The sequence below is a fragment of the Monodon monoceros genome, unplaced genomic scaffold (genome assembly GCF_005190385.1).
Source record: "Monodon monoceros isolate NGI ecotype Baffin Bay Population unplaced genomic scaffold, NGI_Narwhal_1 Super_Scaffold_4, whole genome shotgun sequence".
NCBI classification, from domain to species: domain Eukaryota; kingdom Metazoa; phylum Chordata; class Mammalia; order Artiodactyla; family Monodontidae; genus Monodon; species Monodon monoceros.
The window spans coordinates 11138105-11161242 of NW_021703781.1; the positions used below are offsets into that span (position 1 = coordinate 11138105).

General features: G+C 41.7%; 1 protein-coding gene across 8 annotated transcripts in view; it reads right to left on the reverse strand.

The window, feature by feature from the left end:
• Positions 1 to 23138, reverse strand: part of FAM13C (family with sequence similarity 13 member C) — a 136299-nt gene that overhangs the window by 53520 nt on the left and 59641 nt on the right. For all 8 annotated transcript variants that reach the window (XM_029200892.1, XM_029200890.1, XM_029200888.1 and 5 more), the window contains 2 exons: positions 18851 to 18969; positions 1033 to 1090 (listed from right to left, as the gene is read on the reverse strand). In XM_029200892.1, the coding sequence (XP_029056725.1) occupies positions 1033 to 1090; positions 18851 to 18969 (177 nt within the window). The remainder of the gene's footprint in view (positions 1 to 1032; positions 1091 to 18850; positions 18970 to 23138) is intronic.

Below are 23138 nucleotides of genomic sequence, written 5' to 3' on the forward strand. Positions count from 1 at the left end.
TCACTCTTTTTACCACAGGCAAGATTGTGGAATCTGAAGGCTGTCTCCAATGCACAAAGGAATAACAAGCAGGGTTCTGGGTTGTTATCTTTACGACATTTTCCGCAACTTCAGTAACATTTAACTGGGTTTAATTAGGCACCTGGTTTACCTTTGGCTACTCATTTATGCCAAGTTCTACAGTAAAAAAGAAAAAGGAAAATCACCTAAGTTCAATTAGCTGTCATATTTTTGGAGGCGGAGGAGAGACGGCATCCAATGATGAACAATTTGCCCGAAGCCCATCATTTCTCTTCCTGGCATCTGAACGACAAGTCTTTTCATTCTTTTTGCCATGATCTTATTAGTCAGACATACCACCCACTGCTCCTTAATTATACTATGAGGGCAAGAGAAATCAGAGTATTCCAAACCAATGTCTTAAGCTGAGGCATTCACGACAACAAGGATCCTAATTACATTATACTGATTTCCAATGGGAGAATTAAATTATATATTTCAAAGAAAATCTAGAACAAGCTTATTAACGTTGTGATGTCCAGTTCAGTGGGAAACCATTTGCATTGGAAAATGTGGCTTCAATGTCTCAAAGCATACTAGAGGACCATTTTGCAAATACCAAACTATATCACACTCCATGGTAAGCATGATCATATTTGAGACTGCAAAGGGCATTAGAAAAAGCAGGGGTTGGGAAGATAAAATAAAACTAAGAGAAAATTTTACAAATGTAACTGTCACAGCCACGGTTATATAATCCTGAAGCAAAGTTGAAAGAAGTGTAATGAAATGACTGCTGGACTTGGTTTACTTCCAAGACATACTGAGCAGTCTTGCAAATTATATTTTAAATGTATTTGCTCCAGAGCAAGGAGAAACACGTTTCCAAAGAAGTGCAAGGAAAACACGTTTACTTAAGAGCAAAAACATTTAAAGTTTTAATCAGAATAAATTCCTAGTACTAGGAAAAAGAATAATAAATTTCACGATTGGCTAATTCATGTTCATACAACCAGCAATGACTGCACCTACCTCATTGAGGTCCTGCCGAGTTTCATCCTTTGGCCACACGGCCGCCCTCTGGTCTATTCTATAAAACACAAAGAAAAAGTATTTCCATTTAAAAGAAATCTTTCAACAATGTACATACGAAGTTGGCAGCTACAGATCTGACCACACTCCTGTTAAAAACCCTCAGTGGTGTCCCACTGCCCGAAGAGCAAAATCCAGACTCCTTCTAACGGTCTGCAACATATTACAGTGTCTGAACTCTGCCAATCTTCCTGTCCCACCTCCTATCACTCTCACCCTTGTCCTCTACCCTCCAGCCTCTCTGGCCTTCAGTTTCTTGAACACACAGTGCTGGCTCCCTGTTCAAATCTTCACACTTGCTTTTCCCCCCGATTTTCACAAAGCTGACTCTGCCCAGCACGGAGCATCAGCTCAGCTCCTATGTCACCTCCCAATGAGTCCTTCCGGATCTCTCTAATCAAACTATCCCTCCCCTTCACTCTCTATTGCACTGTCTTTAGATTTTCTTCTTAGCGCTGTCACTACCTAAAGTTATGATGTTTATTTGCATTTCCATGCTAAAATGTAAGCTCCAAGAAATCGGTGATTCTGTCCACCTTCTACACTGCTGAATCCTCAGTACCCAGTGCAAAGTCAGTATTTTTATGACCAAATGTGATCTGATACAGTTGTTACAGAAAGATACCACTTGTGCACTGAAGTTAGCTTTTGGAAATTTCATTCTATCACTTACCTAACAAAATAAAAGTTACAGCAATTTCTGGGTAACACGGTAAAGCTAGGTTTTGCCATTTCATAGCTTGCAACAGAAGAAAAAGGACTTAAGGCAAATCTACTCTGAATAAATTTTTTTAGGTTAAAAACAAAAAAACAAAACTCCACTACTGGCAGATGCTCAGCTCTAAATCATGATTCATCAAATGCTATGGTCCAATGGCATCTACCACATAACATTCAAGTTTTTCTGCAGCAGTTTGCATGCTATTATATAATAAATATATTAAGTTATAATTATTCTTTTTAAAAGGCCTGCTCTCTTAAGGAATAAAAGCTTTAGTCAGTATTAAGTCATTTATAAAAAGATTTATTTTGGGATATAATTATTTACAGTTATTATTCTGCTTTGGTTTGAGTCCTGAAAAAAGTATATATATCCTCTGAATGGTCATCAAGATGAATGATTTCTGAAAGTAATGATGAACATTTAGAAATGCCATGAGCCTAACTTCTTCAAAATACTCTTAAGAATGAAAAGTTCTTTCAGTCCATGAGTACTGCTAACTGTGCAAACAACTTACTTCTAATGAGAAACTGAGGAGATGTTAAAACAGAATTGGACGGTCACACTGATGTTGACCACGTCTGCACAAATGTCCCTCCTGGGTGTGAGAGAAGACTAAGGGTCCCAACCATGAGCCCACGGAGAGATGGTCCAAGTGAGAAAGTTAGTTAGGGGAAGAAAGCGCTGGCACACCCACCCTCTGCCCATGAGTTCGCTGGGCCACAAACAGTGACTCTAGGGCTTCAGAAAATACCAGGTAGCTCTTTCCTGCAAAATGGGAGAAACCCTCTCACGGAGAGGGGTTAACCTGACCTATCCAGTAACATCTAAAGTTCTGAATGGCTCATGATTTCCCTGTAACCTAAAGTGGTTCTCAAATTGTGTTTTTATAGACTTACAGTAGCACCAGAAAAATGAAAGAATCGTGTTCTCTAATGGAAACAATATTTACCAGTTTACAGTTTTCAACTGTAAATTTCTCCAGGGCTCTGATATCAGCAAATGGTAAAACAAATAGATGGTAGCAAACATTAATGGAAGAGAGCAGAAGTAAGACTTTGTTTAAAATATATAGTATATATTATTGAGATGCAGAGAATAGCTACATGTAATACGCTCACATGATCTTCAATGAAAACTACTTGTCATCTCCAGATAAACCTCCAGATCAAGTTTAAGGACTGCTCGGTGCTTTGTGACCGCCTGGAGGGGTGGGATAGGGAGGGCGGGAGACGCAAGAGGGAAGAGATATGGGGACATATGTATAACTGATTCACTTTGTTATAAAGCAGAAACTAACACACCATTGTAAAGCAATTATACCCCAATAAAGATGTAAAAAAAAAAAAAGAACTGTGGTCTAAGCATCAAAGATGCTTTCATTTAATAGCCATCTGAATGTCTCCTATGTGACTGGTACAGTGTTGGGCATATAAGAATCAATGAGCAGACTCTAGACCTTCAGGAAACTTACAGTCTAGTGGATCCTGAAGCAGAGAATAAAACTAATTAAAACCCAGTCTTGAGGTTCTTTCCATAAATCAAGGAATGAGCGCACAGGAGCTGCTATTAGAATGGTGGAGAGGGACTGCGGAAATAGAGACAGACGAAAGAGACATTTTCAAGGAGAAAAACAAGAAGAGGTGTTGGGTGTGAATTGAAAGTATGGAAGGAAAGAGATGGTGTAATGAAAAGTAATCCAAAGTTCTGAGCCTGTGTGACAAGAAAGATGATAGATGATGGTTTTTCCAGTGGAGAAAGAAAAATAGGTCATTTGGAAGGGGAGAGCAGGCAGCTGGCATGAGTTGTGATTTAGACATTTGAAGCTTGAACTGAGGATAAAACAGGGAAGTGAAATTACCTGAGCCGGGCTCACGGTAGCATGGGGCACTCGACAGTGTGTTCCAGAGAGTGAGGGCAGAGATAACAACAGTGACTCACAGTGGTCACAGGTTCTCCATCAGTTTTTCACTTGCTGTGTGGCCAGAGCCTAGCACACTGCTTGGCACATGTCACATGCTCTCTACATGCCTTTCAGATGGATGAAAAGATGAAGAAACAGAAGGACCCAGACCCAAGAATGACTTCTTGATCTACCACTTACTAGGTGTGTGTACCCACTGGCAAGATATTAACCTCTCTCAGCCTCAGTTTCCTCATCTGTCAAGTGAAGATAATATCAGCTACCGCACAGGATAATTCAGGATGTGAAGGACAGTTCATGAAAAATGTTCATGACTACTGTTGGCTGTATTAAAAATAACACATGGGGCTTCCCTGGTGGCACAGCGGTTGAGAATCTGCCTGCCGATGCAGGGGACATGGGTTTGAGCCCTGGTCTGGGAAGATCCCACATGCCACGGAGCAACTAGGCCCGTGAACCACAACTACTGAGCCTGCACGTCTGGAGCCTGTGCTCTGCAACAAGAGAGGTCGCGACAGTGAGAGGCCCATGCACCGCGATGAAGAGTGGCCCCCACTTGCCGCAACTAGAGAAAGCCCTCGCACAGAAACGAAGGCCCAACACAGCCATAAATAAATAAAATTAAAAAAAAAAAACAAAAAAAAACAAATAACACATGGATTCTATAAACAAATGTAAAAAATACCATAATAGAATTATAAATGATAATTAATGGTATATTTAATTATAATAATTGAAGCCTTGAGAATAAGCAGGAAGAAATAAAAAGCTGAGTCATCCTTACTCAGGACCACTGGGCAGGTTTCTGAAATTGGCCAATTAGGGGACAGAAGAAAAAAGGGCCGTGAAGAAAATACAGATGCATCACTAAGGAGTTAAGAAGGCAACCAGAACAGCACTTTGAATAGTGAAGAGAAAGATGTTATAAGAAAAAAGAGTGTCAAGAAGAGCCTAACAAAAATATGCTCAGCCATTAAAAAGAATGAAATAATACCATTTGCAGCATCATGGATGGACCTAGAGATTATCGTGCTAAGTGAAGTAAGTCAGAGAAAGACAAATATCATATGATATCACTTATATGTGGAACCTAAAATATGACACAAATGAACTTATCTACGAAACAGAAACAGACTCACAGACATAGAGAACAGACTTGTGGTTGCCAAAGGGAGAGGTGGTGGGGGGAGGGAAGGGTTGGGAGTTTGGGATTAGCAGATGCAAACTATTATATATAGGATGGATAAACAACAAGGTCCTACTGTAGAGCACAGGGAACTATATTCAGTATCCTGTGATAAACCATAATGGAAAAAAATACGAAAAAGAATATATGTTTAACTGAGTCACTTTGCTGTACAGCAGAAATTAAATACAACATTGTAAATCAACTATACTTCAGCAGGACAGGAATAAAGACACAGACATAGAGAATGGACTTGAGGACATGGGGAGGGGGAAGGGTAAACTGGGACAAAGTGAAAGAGTGTCATGGACATATATACACTACCAAACGTAAAATAGATAGCTAGTGGGAAGCAGCCGCATAGCACAGGGGATCAGCTCGGTGCTTTGTGACCACCTAGAGGGGTGGGATAGGGAGGGTGGGAGGGAGACGCAGGAGGGAGGGGAGATGGGATTATAAATATACGTACAGCTGATTCACTTTGTTATACAGCAGAAACTAACACACCATTGTGAAGCAGTTATACTCCAATAAAGATGTTAAAAAAAACCCAGTATACTTCAATAAGATTTTTTTAAAAAAAGAAGAGCCTAACAATTTCAGGTAAATGCCAGGCACTTTACTTACATTATTTCATCTAATCCTCATGGTAACCACATGAGATTAGCATTATTAGGCCCATGTGACCTAATAGGAAACAGTTAAGGCAATTAAATAATTTTATCCATGAATAAACAAATATTTATTAAACAGCAACTTATGTCAAGTATGATTGCAGGTGCTGGGAATAAAGCAGGGAATAAAACAAGTCTCTGCCTCACTGTCATAGAAGCAGAGAGACCACAAAGAAACAAACCTGGTACACCAGATGCTAAATATTACAGAGGAAAAGAAAGCAAGGTAAGGAGAACAGGATGTGCAGGAGGACTGCCCAAGCTCACGCTGCTAGAAAATCGCAGTCATCCGGAGATAATGAGAATGAAAGCAGAGAAATAGAAAGGTCACTGGATCAGAAAAGATAAAGGTCATGGCAGAAGAGGAAACAGAAACGGAAGCTTCTCACTAGAGAAGTTTAGCAATGAAAAGAGGAGAACCAGAACAGGAGCTAGGTGTCTCAAATTCCCTTCTTCTTAAGATCTTTAAAGGTAGTGTTTGAACCATTTACAATCCTGCCAACTCCAATACAACCCCGCTCTCTAGCCCAGGCCCAGGAAGCAGGAAATTGCAGCCTGGACTCAGAGCTCTCAGCACTGATGCCTGCGATCACCACCACCCCCAACACCCCCATCACCACCACGCCATCACTGTCACTACAACCCCATCACTGTCTCCACCATCACCACCAGCAACACCACCATTGCCACCGTGATGGCCACCCACCATGACATAATTCAAAACAAAACACTTCTTAACAGAGGAACATAAAACATAATTGTGTGCTGATATTAAACGAGCTTTTTCCTGGACTCTGTGGCTGCAAAACTGTGGCTAGCCCATGGAAGTGCAACTTTTCTAAAACTTGTTGGTGTCCCCACGTTGCTGGAACCCCAAAGCCTGTGCTGAGCCAGGCTGTAGGCCCATCCTGCACTGACCTTCCCTTGGGAGGTGGACTGGAATTTAAAACAGCAAAGTGAACAAAGCATTAAGATACTTTTCTTGGCCTAGAGATAATGTCAACCCCCAGATGTGATCATCTGTGAAGCAGTATTTTAGCATATAGGATATTTGATTTATAGCAACTTACTGTAATTAATTTAGCAGATTAAAACGTTCCCTGTCTCAGGAAAAAGCTTCCCCACCTCTCCAGTTGCTCACGGAAGATATCTGAGAGTTATCTGACACTCTCCTCTCTCTCAAGTCCAACAGCCAAGCCATTACCAAGTCCTTCAATTTCTTATCCCGAATCACGTTTAGATCTGTCCTCTCTCCTCCCACCGCCACACCTTAGGCCAAGGCGCCATCATCTGTCTTCTGGGCTACCTTCCTGGTCTCTCTACTTCTCCTCTACCTTCTCCAAACCACTGCCCACACAGCAACCTTGTCGCTACCCTCCTGCACACTTAAAATACAGATCGAAATTCTTCCAGCATCCTGTGACATCCTGAAGGAGTTCCATCTGTCCACTTCTTCAACCTCAACTCACGTCATTCTCCTCCTCCACGCTCCCTTCCGCCTCAGGCCTTCTACGTGCTGTCCCTGCGCCCGGAACAACTCTTCCCTCTCCACTTTCTCTCCTAATTAACTCACGCATCCTCTAGACACCAGGTACCAGACCAATCAGGCCTCCCTTTCATAGGACTTGCTGTATTCTGATCTTTCACATCTGCCGTGTAGCACGTGTCAGTCCCTAATTGTGTATTTGTCTAATTATTTGATTGTCTCTCATGATGGCAAAAGCTCTATGCGGCAGGGGTCATATGAGTCTTGTTCAATGTTTTCCCTCTAGAGCTAAGCCTGGCAATTGGCACATAGTAGGCACTCACATGTTTGCTAATAAAGGATTAGTCCCAGGGTCATGGGCTGCTGTCGGTATATTCCTGAATGTGTTTAATGATTAGGATAAGACTCATACTCCCTCCTCCGCCTGTGGCATGTAGCAGTACTGGCAGGATGGCATGACTCTCACTCCCACAAGCAGATGCATTTCTTGCCTGAGGAGACCTGCTGAAGTTGAGCAAGTGGCTTTCCAACCCACGTTTAGAAAATCTGGGCAGCAAGTAAAAGCAGAGCATCCAACACACTTTTCAGAGTCCTTCATAAAGAACCAGAGCCTGAAAGCTAAACAGTGTCTACCATGGCTCACAGCTTAAGAGTTCAAGCTATTCCACTGCCTCGGATGAGCCTCTGTATTAGAAAACAACACAGGATACACTAATGTATACCCGGATGACCGCCTGCTGGCTGGACGACTGTTGTTTCCTGAAACTCTTTTGAAAACAAAAGGTATATCCCAAGAGGACAACCCTCTGAGCACAATATTCATTATATACAAACAATCGCTCTATATGCAGACACAGGCAAGATGCCAAGGAATTCCAGTATTATTATCACAAATAGTAACAGCCCTCGATACCAGCAAATATAAAGAGCTCCATTCCCTGCAGAGTGTAGACTCTATTAAAGACATTCTCTTACTGGTTTTTACCAAATTTCTACACTAAACGACTGAGATCAAGTATTGGGCAGCCAACTCCAAAGAGAAAGAAACCGAGGCACAGAGTTCAAAATGGCTTTCAAAGAGACGGCTGACAGAAAACAAAACTAGACGCCGAGAGCTGACTTTTCCATCCACGTAGCTCCTTGTCCAGACCAGTGAACTCTCAGAGGCGGACAAGGGTGTTGGGGCTGGAGGTGGAATGCTGACCCCCAGGAATAGGCCCCCCCAGTAGCGGGGACCCAAGCTTGGCTCCCACCTCCCACTGTACTTCTCTGAAGACTAGAATCAACCAGTGTTATTAACAACAGATTCCTTATTATTCAGCCATAAAAAGGAACGAAACTGGGTCATCTGTAGAGACGTGGATGGACCTAGAGACTGTCATACAGAGTGAAGGAAGTCAGAAAGAGAGAAACAGGGGCTTCCCTGGTGGCGCAGTGGTTAAGAATCCATCTGCCAATGCGGGGGACACGGGTTCGAGCCCTGGTCCGGGAAGATCCCACATGCCGCGGAGCAACTAAGCCCGTGCACTACAACTACTGAAGCACCGGCGCATAGAGCCCGTGCTCCGTGACAAGAGAAGCCACTGCAATGAGAAGCCCGCGCACCGCAACGAAGAGTAGCCCCCGCTCGCTGCAACTAGAGAAAGCCCGCGCACAGCAACGAAGACCCAACGCAGCCATAAATTAATTTTTAAAAAAGAAAGAGAATACCAAATATTGTATATTAACCCATATATGTGGAATCTAGAAAAATGGTACAGATGATCTTATTTGCAAAGCGGAAATAGAGACACAGACGTAGAGAACAAACATAGGGACACCAAGGGGGAAAGGGGTGTGTGTGGGATGAACTGGGAGACTGGGAGTGACATATATACACTATTGATACTATGTATGAAATAGATAACTAATGAGAACCTACTGCATAGCACAGGGAACTCTACTCAGTGCTCTGTGGTGACCTAAATGGGAAGGATCTCCAAAGAAGAGGGGGTATGTGTATACGGATAACTGATTCACTTTGCTGTACAGCAGAAACTAACACATTGTAAAGCAACTATACTCCAATAAAAATTAATTAAAAAAAACAAAGAGATTCCTGGACCCACACTCACTAGGTCAGGACTGGTAATGTGAAATTAACAAGTACTCCAGGGCATCCCCAACCGGAAAACATCATCCTAAAGGCCCAGGTGCAACCACATGGGAGAAGACCAACGGCTGAAGGGCGCAGGTGAGGGACTCCTGGGAGTACGGGAGTGACCTGGGTGTTTCCGGCCTGGCCTCCCAGGGGACACATTCCAGAAGAGGGAAAGGCTAAGTCCCTGGAGACGCTCTGAGAAACTCGAAACACAAGGCAGCCCAGCCACCCTGGAATAGGCACCCCTCCTTGGTGGGCTGGAACAGAGCCCAGAAACAGCCAGAAGCACACTAATGCCTGGAGGATAACTGAGCAGTGAGTCAGGCCCACAATATCGGGACTGGGAGAGGTAAGAAGGTAAAGTTGGGACAGGATATTTAGGACAGGAGACCCAGCAGGAGCAGACGTCCCAATAATGCATTTTCATTAATAATGATGATAGCAGCACCTGGTTTGCCGAGCAGGACACAAAGCTCTCTGCTTCCATCATCGCGCTATTCCACTCACTCAGTACAGAATGATCAGACACCTGCTCCTGGGGCAAGCAATGCTCAGCCCAGGGGGCAGAGTGATCTCAGCAGACGCTTCCGTTCCACGGACAGCTCTGCTCACTCGCATTATCCGCCTCAAGCACCTGCCAAGTCTCTTCATTTTTCTGCCTCAAGGTTTTTTCAAGGCAGGGCTCAATCCCTTAGCCTGAAAGGGTGGGAGAGTTAACCTCTGCTGGGGGCAATCCTCAGCCAGCGGAACACGGAGGAGAGCGTGTGGATAAACACTGTGATCCCCCACTTTCAGAGGGATACGTCTGAGGACTTTCTGAGAATCACAGTGTAATATGTTATGTAATTACTTTTTTCCCCACTAGATCATGAACATGTGCCCATGTAAGTAAAGACTCCCACAAAATGTGGTTTTAAATATCTATCACGCAGATTGGCATTTCTTAAGCGGGTGGTGGTATGCCCTCTAGGGAGCATTTAGGCAATTGAGGGTTATTTGTGATGGGCACAGACGTTGGGGTGCCCCTGACATGCGTGGGGAAGCCCCACACAACAAAGAATTGTTCCACCCCTGCAGAACTTCCAAATGTCCTCTGGGAATGTGAGAGTCACGGGCACTTGCTCTCAGCACAATCTGAACTAGAAAACGATGACGGCTAGTGGATGAAATAGAAGTATCTAGAGTACTCAAGTATGGAGAAGGGGATCGGATTGAACTGTCTCAAGTGTTTCACCCAGAGCCACTATCCTATGAGTCCACCATACATAGGAATCCAGCCACGTGACTTTCTATCTAGTTCTCTCAGAGGTATCAATTATCCATTATATTCCTATCTCCTTCCATGATCAGATAATTGAAAAATTTACATTCTAAGTCTCAGCTGGGTTACCCGTTTCAAATCCTACACCTAGACAGCTATTACCCTTAAGTACAAACCAAGGAAACTACAATGGATGTACTTAAAAATATTTTCCAACAATTGTTACTACAGAAATATCTACAGATATAAATCCTAGAACTAACCAAAATATCAAGTAATTTGGAATTAGTTAAATCAATGATGGTATATCCATAGAATAGAATATTTCCAGCCATGAATATTTTAGAAAATTTTATGACGTTGAAAAATACAGTATTAAGTGGGACAAACAAGTTACACAGAAATATGTCTCTAAGATTTCACATATATGAAGCAAACTAATATATATATTTCATATATATACATATGTATAAATTACATCAAAAATGTTTTATCTAGCATTGATAAAGGAAAAAAATAGACGGGGGTGGTGGGAGCTGTGTGTGTCATTATATAGGGGTGTGTGTGTGTGTGATAATACATCACAGAACCACTGCCTCATTGGGAAGATGAAGAGTCACCTGAAAAACGGCCTGTGGCCTGAGGAACACGGCACACTTAAACAGCTATAGTCAAAGTTCTAAATTAGATTTAAGTTTAAACACACACTGTCTCCTATAATCATTATTGAAATTTCTCTCTTAAATCTATTCCAAATTAGGCCAAGAAGCTTTCCAAGATATTGAGATGTTAAGGACGAAGTTTTTTGTTCCACCTCCTAGAAATATCATTTCTAACACAGGGCTATGATGACACCAAAGTTTGTAAAACAAGTCTCTTATAGAAAATTGTATGTTAAAGTATTTGTTATAGAAAATCAAATTTGTTCACCTTAGTTATAAATGAACTCAGCAGCCTTGTGATAATTAAACCATTACTCTATTAGCTTCTGTATAAAGACTGTATCGTCAGAATGCATTCTAGTCTAGCTTTATACTCTGGGGCCTGCTTTAAATAAACAGTACTTCTAACAGATTCAAACCCTAATGAATCAGGAAGTCCCTTTCATACACCATTCTTTTTTATGCCCACATTAAAACAATAGCAACGACATAAAAACATATACTACAGTGGTAACAGAGATTATATATGAGTGGTACAATTACAAGAAATTTTTATTTCCTTGGAATTTACTGTATTTTCCAATAAAACCATGTTTCACTTATTTTATTATTATTATTTTTTAATGAAAGAATGAGTTTCCCTTTTATCTTTATGCTAAACATTGTCCAGCGAACGAGCTAACATTTTATCAAGTGATCAAGGGCAGACTCCTTCAGAAAAAAAGAAAAGAAGAAGGAGAACAGGGCTTCGTTCCCAGAATAATCAAGGGTGGGCTCTTTTTCAATCAACAGTTTAAGGGATTTGGTGTGGGATTTTTTTGTGCTCTACAGCAGGGAGGATGAATTATTTTTATCTGTGAATGCAAGAGCTTGTATTATTAAGCTAAAGTCTTCCTGTGTCTAATCCTTTAAACATCCAGAGTGTTGAGCGTTTTCAGTGTTAGAGCCAGAGGGGACTTTAGAAATCATCTGACCCAAACTTGTGTTTGGGGAGGGGACTTAGGGATTTCAGTGACATGACCAAAGTCACCTGATAGACATGAGGTAAGACCCTGCATTTCTTTTTTTTTTTTTGTAATTCATTTTATTGAAGTACAGTTGATTTACAATGTTGTGTTAATTACTGCTGTACGGCAAAGTGATTCAGTTATATATATGCATCCTTTTTCATATTCTTTTCCATTATGGTTTATCACAGGATATTGAATACAGTTCCCTGTGCTATACAGTAGGGTCTTGTTGTTTAGCCATCCTATACGTAATTGTTTGCATCTGCTAATCCCAAACTCCCAATCCATTCCTCCCCGCCACCAACCTCCCCTTTGGCAACCACAAGTCTGTTCTCTATGTCTGTGCATCTGTTTCTGTTTCATAGATAGGTTCATTTGTGTCATATTTTAGATTCCACATATACGTGGTATCATATGGTATTTAAGACCCTGCATTTCTTAATTTGAATGTTTTTTCCATTCCATCAGCTTGCTTCTGCACCCATGGGGGTGAAGGCAGGGTCGGGGGATGAGAAGAGCCCTCACTGTACGGCTGTCTTCCTATGCAGTATAAGCAAAGAAAGCTATTTTTAGAACCCACTCATTGCCCAACTGCATACCAGGGACTCTCAAAATATTGTCAAGACAAACTCATGTTTTTATCTCTACTATACCCCTACCCCCCATTTAAAAAATCCTAAAAGCACGCCAACAAGAAGAACACGCTGACAGCACGCAGAGCTCCTGCTCTGGCACAGTCCAAGAAGGCAGATCTTAAACTCTTTATTATTAAAACTCTCCGGCTGCTCATTCCCTTACTCGTTCTTTCTCTTTTTAGCAGAGCCCATTTAGACTCTGCCTACTTCTCAAAAATCATTTGAACAAGAAACAAGCAGCTATTAAAACACACACAAGTTGCCTATCTCAAAAACAAAAGATGAAAAGATTTATCCCCCATGGAAAAGTTGCTGGCAACAAAAACTTCCTCTTTCCATAAAGCAACAAAGCCTTTTCTTTTATCTGGAATGTTACAAAAATAGTCAAAGCCATCAAAGGCCATTATCCTTGCTAATACCCCAATCTTCAACCCCCTCTAACTGGGGACTTCCGGATGAAGAGGCTAATGAACTCTAATTCACAAATGTAACCACCAACTTAATTAGTAGCAACACATTGCTATAGGATAGCTCCTGTTTATACAGGCAAGGTCTTTAACGACACTAAAAGGCTTAATGCTGTCATAAATCTTAATACAATATTTTAAACACAAGGGAGTTAATTACTCTCAAAAGTAAATTTACTTAGCTGGGTAAGAAATCCCCAACTTCATTCTATTCTCTTACATTCATAAATCCCCCTTTGTCATATCTGAGCTGTTTACAGAATTGGCACTGGCGTTAGCCATAAAAATCAATCAAACTGAACTGACTGCTCTAAACAGACTGACGGTGCTTATCTTGGTTCTATTACAAGGGAACTGAGGGCTTAACCAAATCACAGCCTCACTGGGGGTCAAACGAGAAAATGAGAGGGTTGTATTTAATGATTACTAAGGCTTCATTCTGGCTCTAACTAAATGCAGTTCTATACTTTTCCGTGTTTTGAAAAGCTCCAGGTACGCAGCAGCATGCCAGGGAAGGGTAATATGCAGCCTCACCACTCAGATGCACTGAAAATCCAAATTAAAATGTAAACACATCCGGATATATGTATATGTATCTGTATAGCTGATTCACTTTGTTATAAAGCAGAAACTAACACACCATTGTAAAGCAATTATACTCCAATAAAGCTGTTAAAAAAAAATGTAAACACATCATCTTGGAGAAAGAGGCATTAAGGTATTATCAGCCATCACCTTATTAGGGCTTAGCTCCAGGCAGCTCCTAAGGATGCGCAGTTGCAGGGAAGAAAAGGATGGAAGCAGGCATTTTAAATCAAATGCCTATAGGAGCCAGGCAAAAGCATAAATTAATAAAGAGATCTGGGTAGGAGCTGTGAAAAAATGGAGAGCTGCTTCTCAACTCCAGCTATCTGCTGCCTTGTAGGAATGTACATTCTGGGTTATCCCATTTTCAGATTTTTCAAAACAATGTAAAAAAGCCATAAAGACTCTAATGTTTAAACACTGAATCAAAATATTTTTACAACAGTCTACCAGTCAAATATACCTCCACACTAGATACACGTGCAGGACACTGAGTTTGAGATCTCTGATGTGGGGCACTATACTGCCAAGGAATATAATAAAAACATGAGGGGAGCTGGTAAATAGAAGGAAGGGTGCAAAGAAACAGAGCAGAGTGGGCTACGTCAGTATCTGAGGTTGGCTCTGTTGAGGGAATTCAGAAGAGCAAGCAAACTTGGAGGTAGGAAGAGATTAAGACAGTGAGTCTAAACCTTTGGGGGGATCATGGGTAGCATAGGAAATTCTGATAAATGCTTTAGAGACTTTTCCCTGGAAAAATAAACATATGTAGTAGGCAGAATAATGTGGCCCACGAAGATGTCTATGTGCTCATTCCTTGTCCCCCTCCCCTTGTTACCTTACATGACAAAAGGGATTCTGCTGATGTGATGAAGCTAAGGACCTTGAGATGGAGAGATTATAGTGGGCTATCTGAGTGGACCCAATCTAATCACTTGAATCCTTAAAATCAGAACAATTTTCCTGCCCTTGGTTGTAAGAAAAGAACAAACCTGACCCCATATTGAATCTGTTCCTTTATCTCTAACCCTGTGCTCTGCTGGCTGTGCTTAGTCATGTTGGCTCTGCACTTTTGTAAAAATAAAAAAACGTTGCCCATAGCCTGAAATATTCATGGTAGCTCATTCTCAAGGCTCTGACCTTTAAAGGTTTAACACTTTTCCATTCATACAGAGATTAAACGTTGCTGAACAGTGAATAACCTTTGTCTTGTTGGAGGTTCATGGGAACACTGTGATCAGACCTATGTGGACAGCTGCAAGAGCAAAGGATTCTGGCACCAAGAAGTGTACAGCAACCAGCCACATCTTCTCCCCTTTTAGTACAAAAGAAGCCTGAATTCTAACTCAAGGAAGATGGTTCTTTGGGACAAGAGTCCACCTTCTTCTCAGTCTGCTGGCTTTCCGAATAAAGTCACTCTTCCTTGCCCCAAAACCTCATTCTCGATTTACCGGCCTCTCATGAGACAAGCAGTAGGAGCCTGGACTCGGTAATGGTCAGAAGGAAATATATGGAAGAATGCTAACAGAGATGCAACATTGCTAGCTTTGAAAATGGAGGAAAAGACCATAAGCCAAGCAATGTACTCAGCACCGGGAAACTGGAAAAGACAAGGAAATATACCCATTCGTAGGCCTGCTGACACCTTTCTTTTACCCCAGAGAGACCCATGTTGCTCATCTATCCTACGGAAGCATAGGATTATAAATTTGTGTCGTTTTAAGTCACAGGTTTGTGGTCATTTGTTACAGTCGCAACAGAAAACCAATATAGTATACAGACACTCAAACTTTGAAAAAACATTAATAGACCTCCCTAAAGCGCATTTAGACACACAGATAAACGTCCCGTTCCCTAGGAAGAGCTCAACAACATGCTGAGTGGAAGGTATGAAACTATTTCTCTTTGGCACGCGTGAGAAGATCAATACCACCCCACAACACAAGCAGCTCCAAAACCTCACTTCTACAAGGATGGATTCATTCTCTGAACACTAACTACCCTTTTGAGTCCCACCCAAACCACATGTGACCCCTTGACAGCTCCTTGCTGTAGAAAGATCTTTCCTTCCTTTCTCAAAGTGCTCATTATGATAAGAACATGCTCCTCCCCAGCCCTCCTCCCCAAGAAGGTGGCATTTTACACCTGCTAAGATTTAGCCTGGCTTCTTCCCTCACTTTGAGCCAGACTTAGGTCTGGAGTGTTCTATTACAGTCCTCATGTCTCTATCGAGATCTTATTGGACACAATATGCCTGCACCTGGCTGCTTGCTGGTTTTAAAATGGAAGAGCAATGTTATCAGGAATGTGAGCTACCTGACTCAAAGTTGTTTTTAGCCTCAGCTCTCATTTCACCAGTTCATCAAATTTCACAATCCCTGTAATACTTAGAGTTTTCTTTTTAAGTTCCATTAGAGTGATCCTAGGTGACGCCACCATGGCTGTGACAAAAAAAAAACTCTGTAGTTTAAAGGTTACCATCCTGATCTAAATATTCAACCTAATATACCAGACGTAATGGCCTCACAACTCCTGATCTGCAACTTAACACCAGACGCTGTGACTGTCAACTCTGGTGCACAGGCAATTCTGGAATGCTGCTAGCTCAGAAAGCTAGATCCTGTCAAAGTAGAACATGGAGGCTAGAAAGGAAAAAGAAGAAGAGAACAACAAGGTATTTGGGGTCCTATGGAGGTTTGCTAAAGTATAGAGGAAGACAGGCCAGATCTGTTTTGGAGGAGACAAGCCTGACTCAATGAGGAAGGCTGCCCAGTGACCATGTATTTGGTTCCTTCTCCTGACATGCAGAAGAGGTCTAGGAACAGCCTAAAATGTTACACAAACTTTTGTGCGTATGTGTATCTCTTTTTTTCTGAGGAAAAGTGCCATAGATCTGAGAATCTGAATGAACTATAATTCCCCACCCCCAAGTGTAGGAGCTGCTGCTCTGTATGTTTCCTCATGAGGACTTTTCTAATTCGATCCACTTAGCTCTCCCTAGTCATATGTGAATGATCCCCAGAGCAGAATCCTATTAAATTTCCGACTTGCCCTCTGATAACAGTAATATTACCACTTACCTTCTCCACTGCAGATGGGAAATAGAGTGGTTTTAAGTTTACCAAACATCGAGCGTCTTTGAGAAGGTAGATTGCTAATGTCATTTTCCCCTATCAGCCTCTGCGGGGTATCCAGCCCAAAGGGCACCATACATTTCATATGCAAGCATGAAGGATTTCATCTTGTTTCTTGTGTTTTTTTTCTGTCTTTTTTATGATTCTGAAATATGCATGGGAATATAGTTGGCCTTATTCTTGCTGAGAGATGCAGTCACCAGTCTGGTGGGGGAGACAGGGTCACTGCCTAAATTGATTCTAATCAACCTAAAACAGCTTTGCTATAGTAAGGCCTCCAATAGGAAGGTGAGTGTCCCGATTAGCAGAGAAATGACAGGGCTGAGTCTTACCCGATCTGAGGTCAAGAAAGAATAAACAGACAAGAGATGGCAACCAGCGAGGAGGTGAGAAAAGGTGTTGAAGAATCCAACTGGATAATGGATCACCTTACTTTTGGGGTCTCCATCAACCCTTTGGGGCTCTCTGATTCTAAATTTAGTACGTTGAATATTTTAAAGCACAATTTCACTACATATAAAATAGATAACTAATTAGGACCTACTGTAGAGCACAGGGAACTCTACTCAATACTCTGTAATGTATATGGGAAAAGAAGCTAAAAAGGAGTGGATATATGTACATGTATAACTGGTTCACTTTGCTGTACAGCAGAAACTAACACAACATTGTAACTCAACTCTACTCTGATAAATTTTTTTTAAAAAGCACAATTTCATAGCACAGCCAATCTTGTCTGTTGCCGTTGATTCATTTAGACTCTGCTGCCTTAGAAAACATTTTGAAAAGTCATGGCCAGAAGCATAGCCCTCCCTTTCCACTGAGTGAGAGCTATGATTACACTGTACACAAGATCCCACAAAGACAGCTGACACAACTAGCAGTTGGATTCTTTCTTCTGTTTATTTCCAGAAGAGACTTTCCATAGACAGCTGCAAGGCCAGGCTCCCATCCGAATGCCATGCCAACCTTGCTTCGGACAGCCTCCCACCCACATTCTTGCCCTGACCCAGGGCCATCTCTAGCAGGTCTGGGAGACCAGAGGGGTCAGCCCCAGGGCCACTTCAGGGCTTAGAGACACCACCTGGATCAGCACAGGAGCCACGGCTGCTATGCTGTAATCAGACATTTGTAGGTTCAAATTCTGGCTCAGGGGGCTTCCCTGGTGGCGCAATGGTTGAGAGTCCGCCTGCCGATGCAGGGGGCGTGGGTTCATGCCCCAGTCCGGGAACATCCCACATGCCGCGGAGCGGCTGGGCCCGTGAGCCATGGCCGCTCAGCCTGCGCGTCCGGAGCCTGTGCTCCGCAACGGGAGAGGCCACAACAGTGAGAGGCCCGCGTACCGCAAAAAAAAAAAAAAAAAATTCTGGCTCAGCCTTATTTACTTGTACGGTTATCAGTCAAGTGCCTTGACGACTCAGCCTCAGGCTCCTTCTCCATAAAATGGGGCTAGGAGTACCCGCTTTTCGGGGAAGGGGTGAGGGCTAAATGACAGAATATGCCAAAAGCAATTGGCCCGACTTCTACACTGTCATCAGCGATTACCATTACCACAGAAGGAAACCCAGTCCTCTCTAGCGTGGGATGAAAGAGGACAAAATGAAATCAGCGCTCCTCTCTCTCAGGGCAGAGTCTCCGCTCCTCTCTGAGCCTTAAGGCTGATTATCTTCAAACTGCAGGCAGAGAAAGTAGGTTATGTACATTTCTCTTAGACTCAATGATTCTCCCCCTTTAAGGAGCTTCTCTGACTTCAAGGGATGCCAGCGGAAGTCAGAAAGCCTTGCCTCTTGTGCAGAGGTAGCAAGCACAGGTGTTAGCGTTTCTGGGAAAGGAACCCAAGGCCCAGTGCAACTTCTGACAACAAAGGGCCCACCTTCGTTGAGCTCGCACGGTTTCTTGGCACCTGAAGGTGTGGTTTTGTGGACTCTCCTGAGCTGGCGTTCCTGTTCTCCCCCGATATTCTGACTGGCTGGGTACCACATGCTCTGTCTCCTGCAAGAAAAATAGGAAAAGTAGATGAACTGTCAGCAGCCATCAGCTCCACAGTGTCCTCCGGCGGGGCGTGGGTCGCAGGGCAGGGCAGCAGCCATGCAACACACACGCTACCAAGGGCTGTGGGCAAGGGGGCCCATGAGTGATCCAAAACTTAAAAAGCCTCTTTCTAACAGTCAGTTGCTGCAAGATTTCAGAATAAAGAAAAAATAATAACCTGAAATTTACAATTTATTTTTATATTAAAACTATGAGAGAAGAGTATTTAATGAATAGATGTGCAAATACAATTTCTAGACTATTTATAGCATAAGCTCATTTTTGCACAAACATGTATGTACACAAACACACACACACACACACAAACTGGCATCAAGTAAACCAAAATCTTAACAGTGACTAACACTTAAGATGTTATTTTTTTTTCTTTTGAGTACTCATCTATATTTTTTTATACAATAATCATACATTATTCCTATAATACGAAAGAACTTTAAGTTAATCTGAAAACCAAGGAACAAGTCATTTTTATAAAATCCAAATCCCAAGTATGCTTGGTACTCTCTCCTCCCCTCCCCTCCCCCCCCAAACACACGCGCACACACTCTCCTACACCTGTCATTGGCTACACTGAATCCAAAGAAATCACTATGTGGGTCCCATTATCCCATGATAAATTCCACTCATTAATTTACAAAAACTCCAGAAGCTAATTCTAGAGAGTATCATAAACACACCAAAACTAAAATGAATCTGTATTCAATACAAGGACACACAAACCCAAAGTGAAAGATTTTTATATGTTCAGCAGTTGAACCACTACAGTATTTGAACAATGCCAAAAAGCTCTGACAAATTTTCCGTAGGATAAAACAGCCCCTTTTTACCTGATAAATGAAATACTAAAACCAAATTCAGTGAGAAGCTTCAGAAAATCCAGGTGGCTACTGTCAGGCAGTCAAAATATTCATGGGATACAGTGAACTTGGGTCTGACGGTGCAGTATACTGTGGTGACAATACAGACCAAGCTCCTCTCTTAGGGGTATGGGTTGAAGTCAGTACAAGTGCCAATATGTCAGGTGTCTCAATATGTCAGAAATCATTTTTCTAAAATATTGTACTAGAATAATTTGGTGGGGCTATTTGCCAAGTAGCCATCACAAGATTCTAGAGCAAAATCATAGGAATGCCTTCCTATTAGAGGGGTAAATTGGAAAGTGGGAGCAGAGCTGAGGAAAAGGAATGAATTAGAACTACCAAGATCCTTTCTTTAATTTTTCTAAGCCTCCAGCTTCAGGCAAGAAGACACACCACGTGAAAGGGTTCCATTAGTATCCAATACTTCCCTAGACATAGTAGTTGCTTGTGAAAAATTCTACAGCTATTCAAATACTGGCCAAGTTTCCCCAAACAATGGTTTTCAAGTGAGACAGCACTGCTTGCAAGTATACTAGGTATGTGACCTTAGGCAAATCACATCCATTATCTGGACCTCAGTTTCCCTGTCTGTAAAATGGAGATAATACTCCAAGCTCACAAGGTTGCTGAACAAGATGCTCTTTTACTACTTACCAACTGGAGGCACACAGTGGATGGGAGCTATCGATGATGATAACAGTCCTTTTACAAAAATTCCCTCAAAGCTCAGTATTCTGAAACTGGTGTTAAGGAAATCCTTGGAGACTTAACCCAAGTGAGTTCAGCAAAATCAAACTTATTTTTGTGGTGGGATGCTTGTTTCAGGTTTCTATACTAATAATATTATTTTGAACATCGTATTTAGAAACCACCCTACTTGTAGACCTAAAGAAATGGCCCTTCTCATTTCTAAACAATTTAAACCAGAAATTTCCATTCCTTTAAAACCTAACCCTTTTAAGAAAGAGTAATTTTCTTCCCCCAAAGACAGTGTTTTTATCTAATCCTTTGAACCCACGGAGGTTAAGAAGGGTTACAGGCCACACACTGCTGGATTCCCACGGATTTTATAAACAAAAGCAAAAATAAATAAATGGCAATACGTCAAACTAAAAAGCTTTTGTACAGTAAAGAAAATGATCAACAAAATGAAAAGGCAGTCTACTGAATGGGAAAAGATATTTGCAAATCATGTAGCCAACTAGGGGCTAATATCCAAAATATACAAAGAGCTCAACACAACTCAGTAACAAAAAGAAATCTGATTAAGAAATGGGCAGAGGACCTGAATAGACATTTTTCCAAGGAAGACATACAGATGGCCAACAGACACAGGAAAAGATGCTCAACATCACTAACCATCAGGGAAACGCAAATCAAAACCGCAGTGACGTATCATCTCACACCTGCCAGAATGTCTTTTTGATAATAGCCAACAAATAAATGTTGGTGAGGATGTAGAGAAAAGAGGACCCTCATGCACTGTTGGTGGGAATGTAAATTGGTTCAGCCACTATGGAAAACAGTATGGAGTTTTCTCAAAAGATTAAAACTACCTTATGACCCAGTGATTCCACCTCTGGGTATTTATCCAGAGAAAATGAAAATAGTAGTTTGAAAAGATACATGCACCCCTATGTTCACTGCAGCATTATTTACAATAGCCAAGATATGAAAGCAATCTAAGTGTCCATCGATAGAAGAAGGGATAAAAAGGATGGTATAAACAAACAAACACACACACACACACACACACACACACACACACACACACTGAATATTACCCAGTCGTAAGAAAAGAATGAAATCTTGTCATTTGCAGCAACATGGATGGACCTAGAGGGCATTACACTAAGTGAAATAAGTCAGACAGAGAAGGACAAATACTGTACGATTTCACTTACATATGGAATCTAAACAACAAATGAACAAGCAAAACAAAACAGAAAAAGGCACATGGATACAGAGAACAGCACTGACGATCACCAGACGACAGGTGGGTGGGAGATCGTGCAATATCGGTGAAGGGGATTCAAGAGGTATAAACTTCCAGTTATAAGTCACAGGTAAGTTATGTACAACATAGGGAATATATTCAACAATATCGTGGCAACTTTGTACGGTGAAAGATGGTTAGTAGACATATCATGGTGATCAATGTGTTATACATACAAATGTTGAACCACTATGTTGTACACCTGAAACTAATACAACATAAAATGTCAACTATACTCCAATAAAAAAAGCAATCACCTACTACATACCAAGGATGTTGATAGTTAAGAGGGTTATATAAAAGTAAATAAGACATCCCTGCCCCAAAGAACTTTAAAATCTGTTTCTAACAAAAACTAAAGTGTGAGAGGGCAGATACTAACTTGCCTACTTCTGTGTTAATGTGCTTGTCAAATGGGCAGGTCCAAACTGACCAACGGAACAAGGGAAGTAGAAACCAAGAACTTCTCCTCCAGGTTTGTCTTCCTGCCACCTGGTCAGGCATAGTCTGGATGGGGCACCTGTAAGAGGAGTCATCCTACATCTTTTCCTGCTCCCAACCATACTCTTCTACCCTTCAACCTTACCTCCTGCATGTCCCAAGCCCAGCCTCAGTAAAGTGATTTGTGGGTTTTCTGCTTATATGCAGGAACAAACAAACTGATTAAGATCTGAGATATTTCATAAGAAAGATATTTCTCAGAAGAAAGATATTTCATACTAAAACAAATGTTACTTTGGTTATATTCTGATCCATGAGCAGAGGCTAGGATAGTATACACAATGACAAGAGCAAAGCTGTCTACTAATCAGGTTCAGAGGGTCAAAACCCTAGCTGAGTTAAGGAAAAAAACAGGTGTCCCTAAGTAGAAATGGTGAAATATGGTATTTTGCCCTTGTTGGGATTTTAGTGAATTCAGCTGGCTCATAAAGAACTTGAGAGAATCTAGTTTTAATCCAATGGCATGTCCACTGCTTCAGGCCCTTCCAAGTTTTCCAATTTGTACAAATCCATGACCCAGAAGAACGAATTTTCCATCCTCATTCCAGTTTTTGCCCCTCTGCTCTAGTATGCCCAGAGTATTACCCTTGGGCCTCAAAGACGTATGCATCCTCTAAATCCTCCTTCCAAGATGCGGCGAGTCAAAACAGTCACTTTTTTCAATCTTCTCACACTTGAGGTTTATCTATGACCATTCTATTCTAAAATTGATTTAAAATGTTATTTCCTCCGATTGCTGGCTTAAGTTTTAA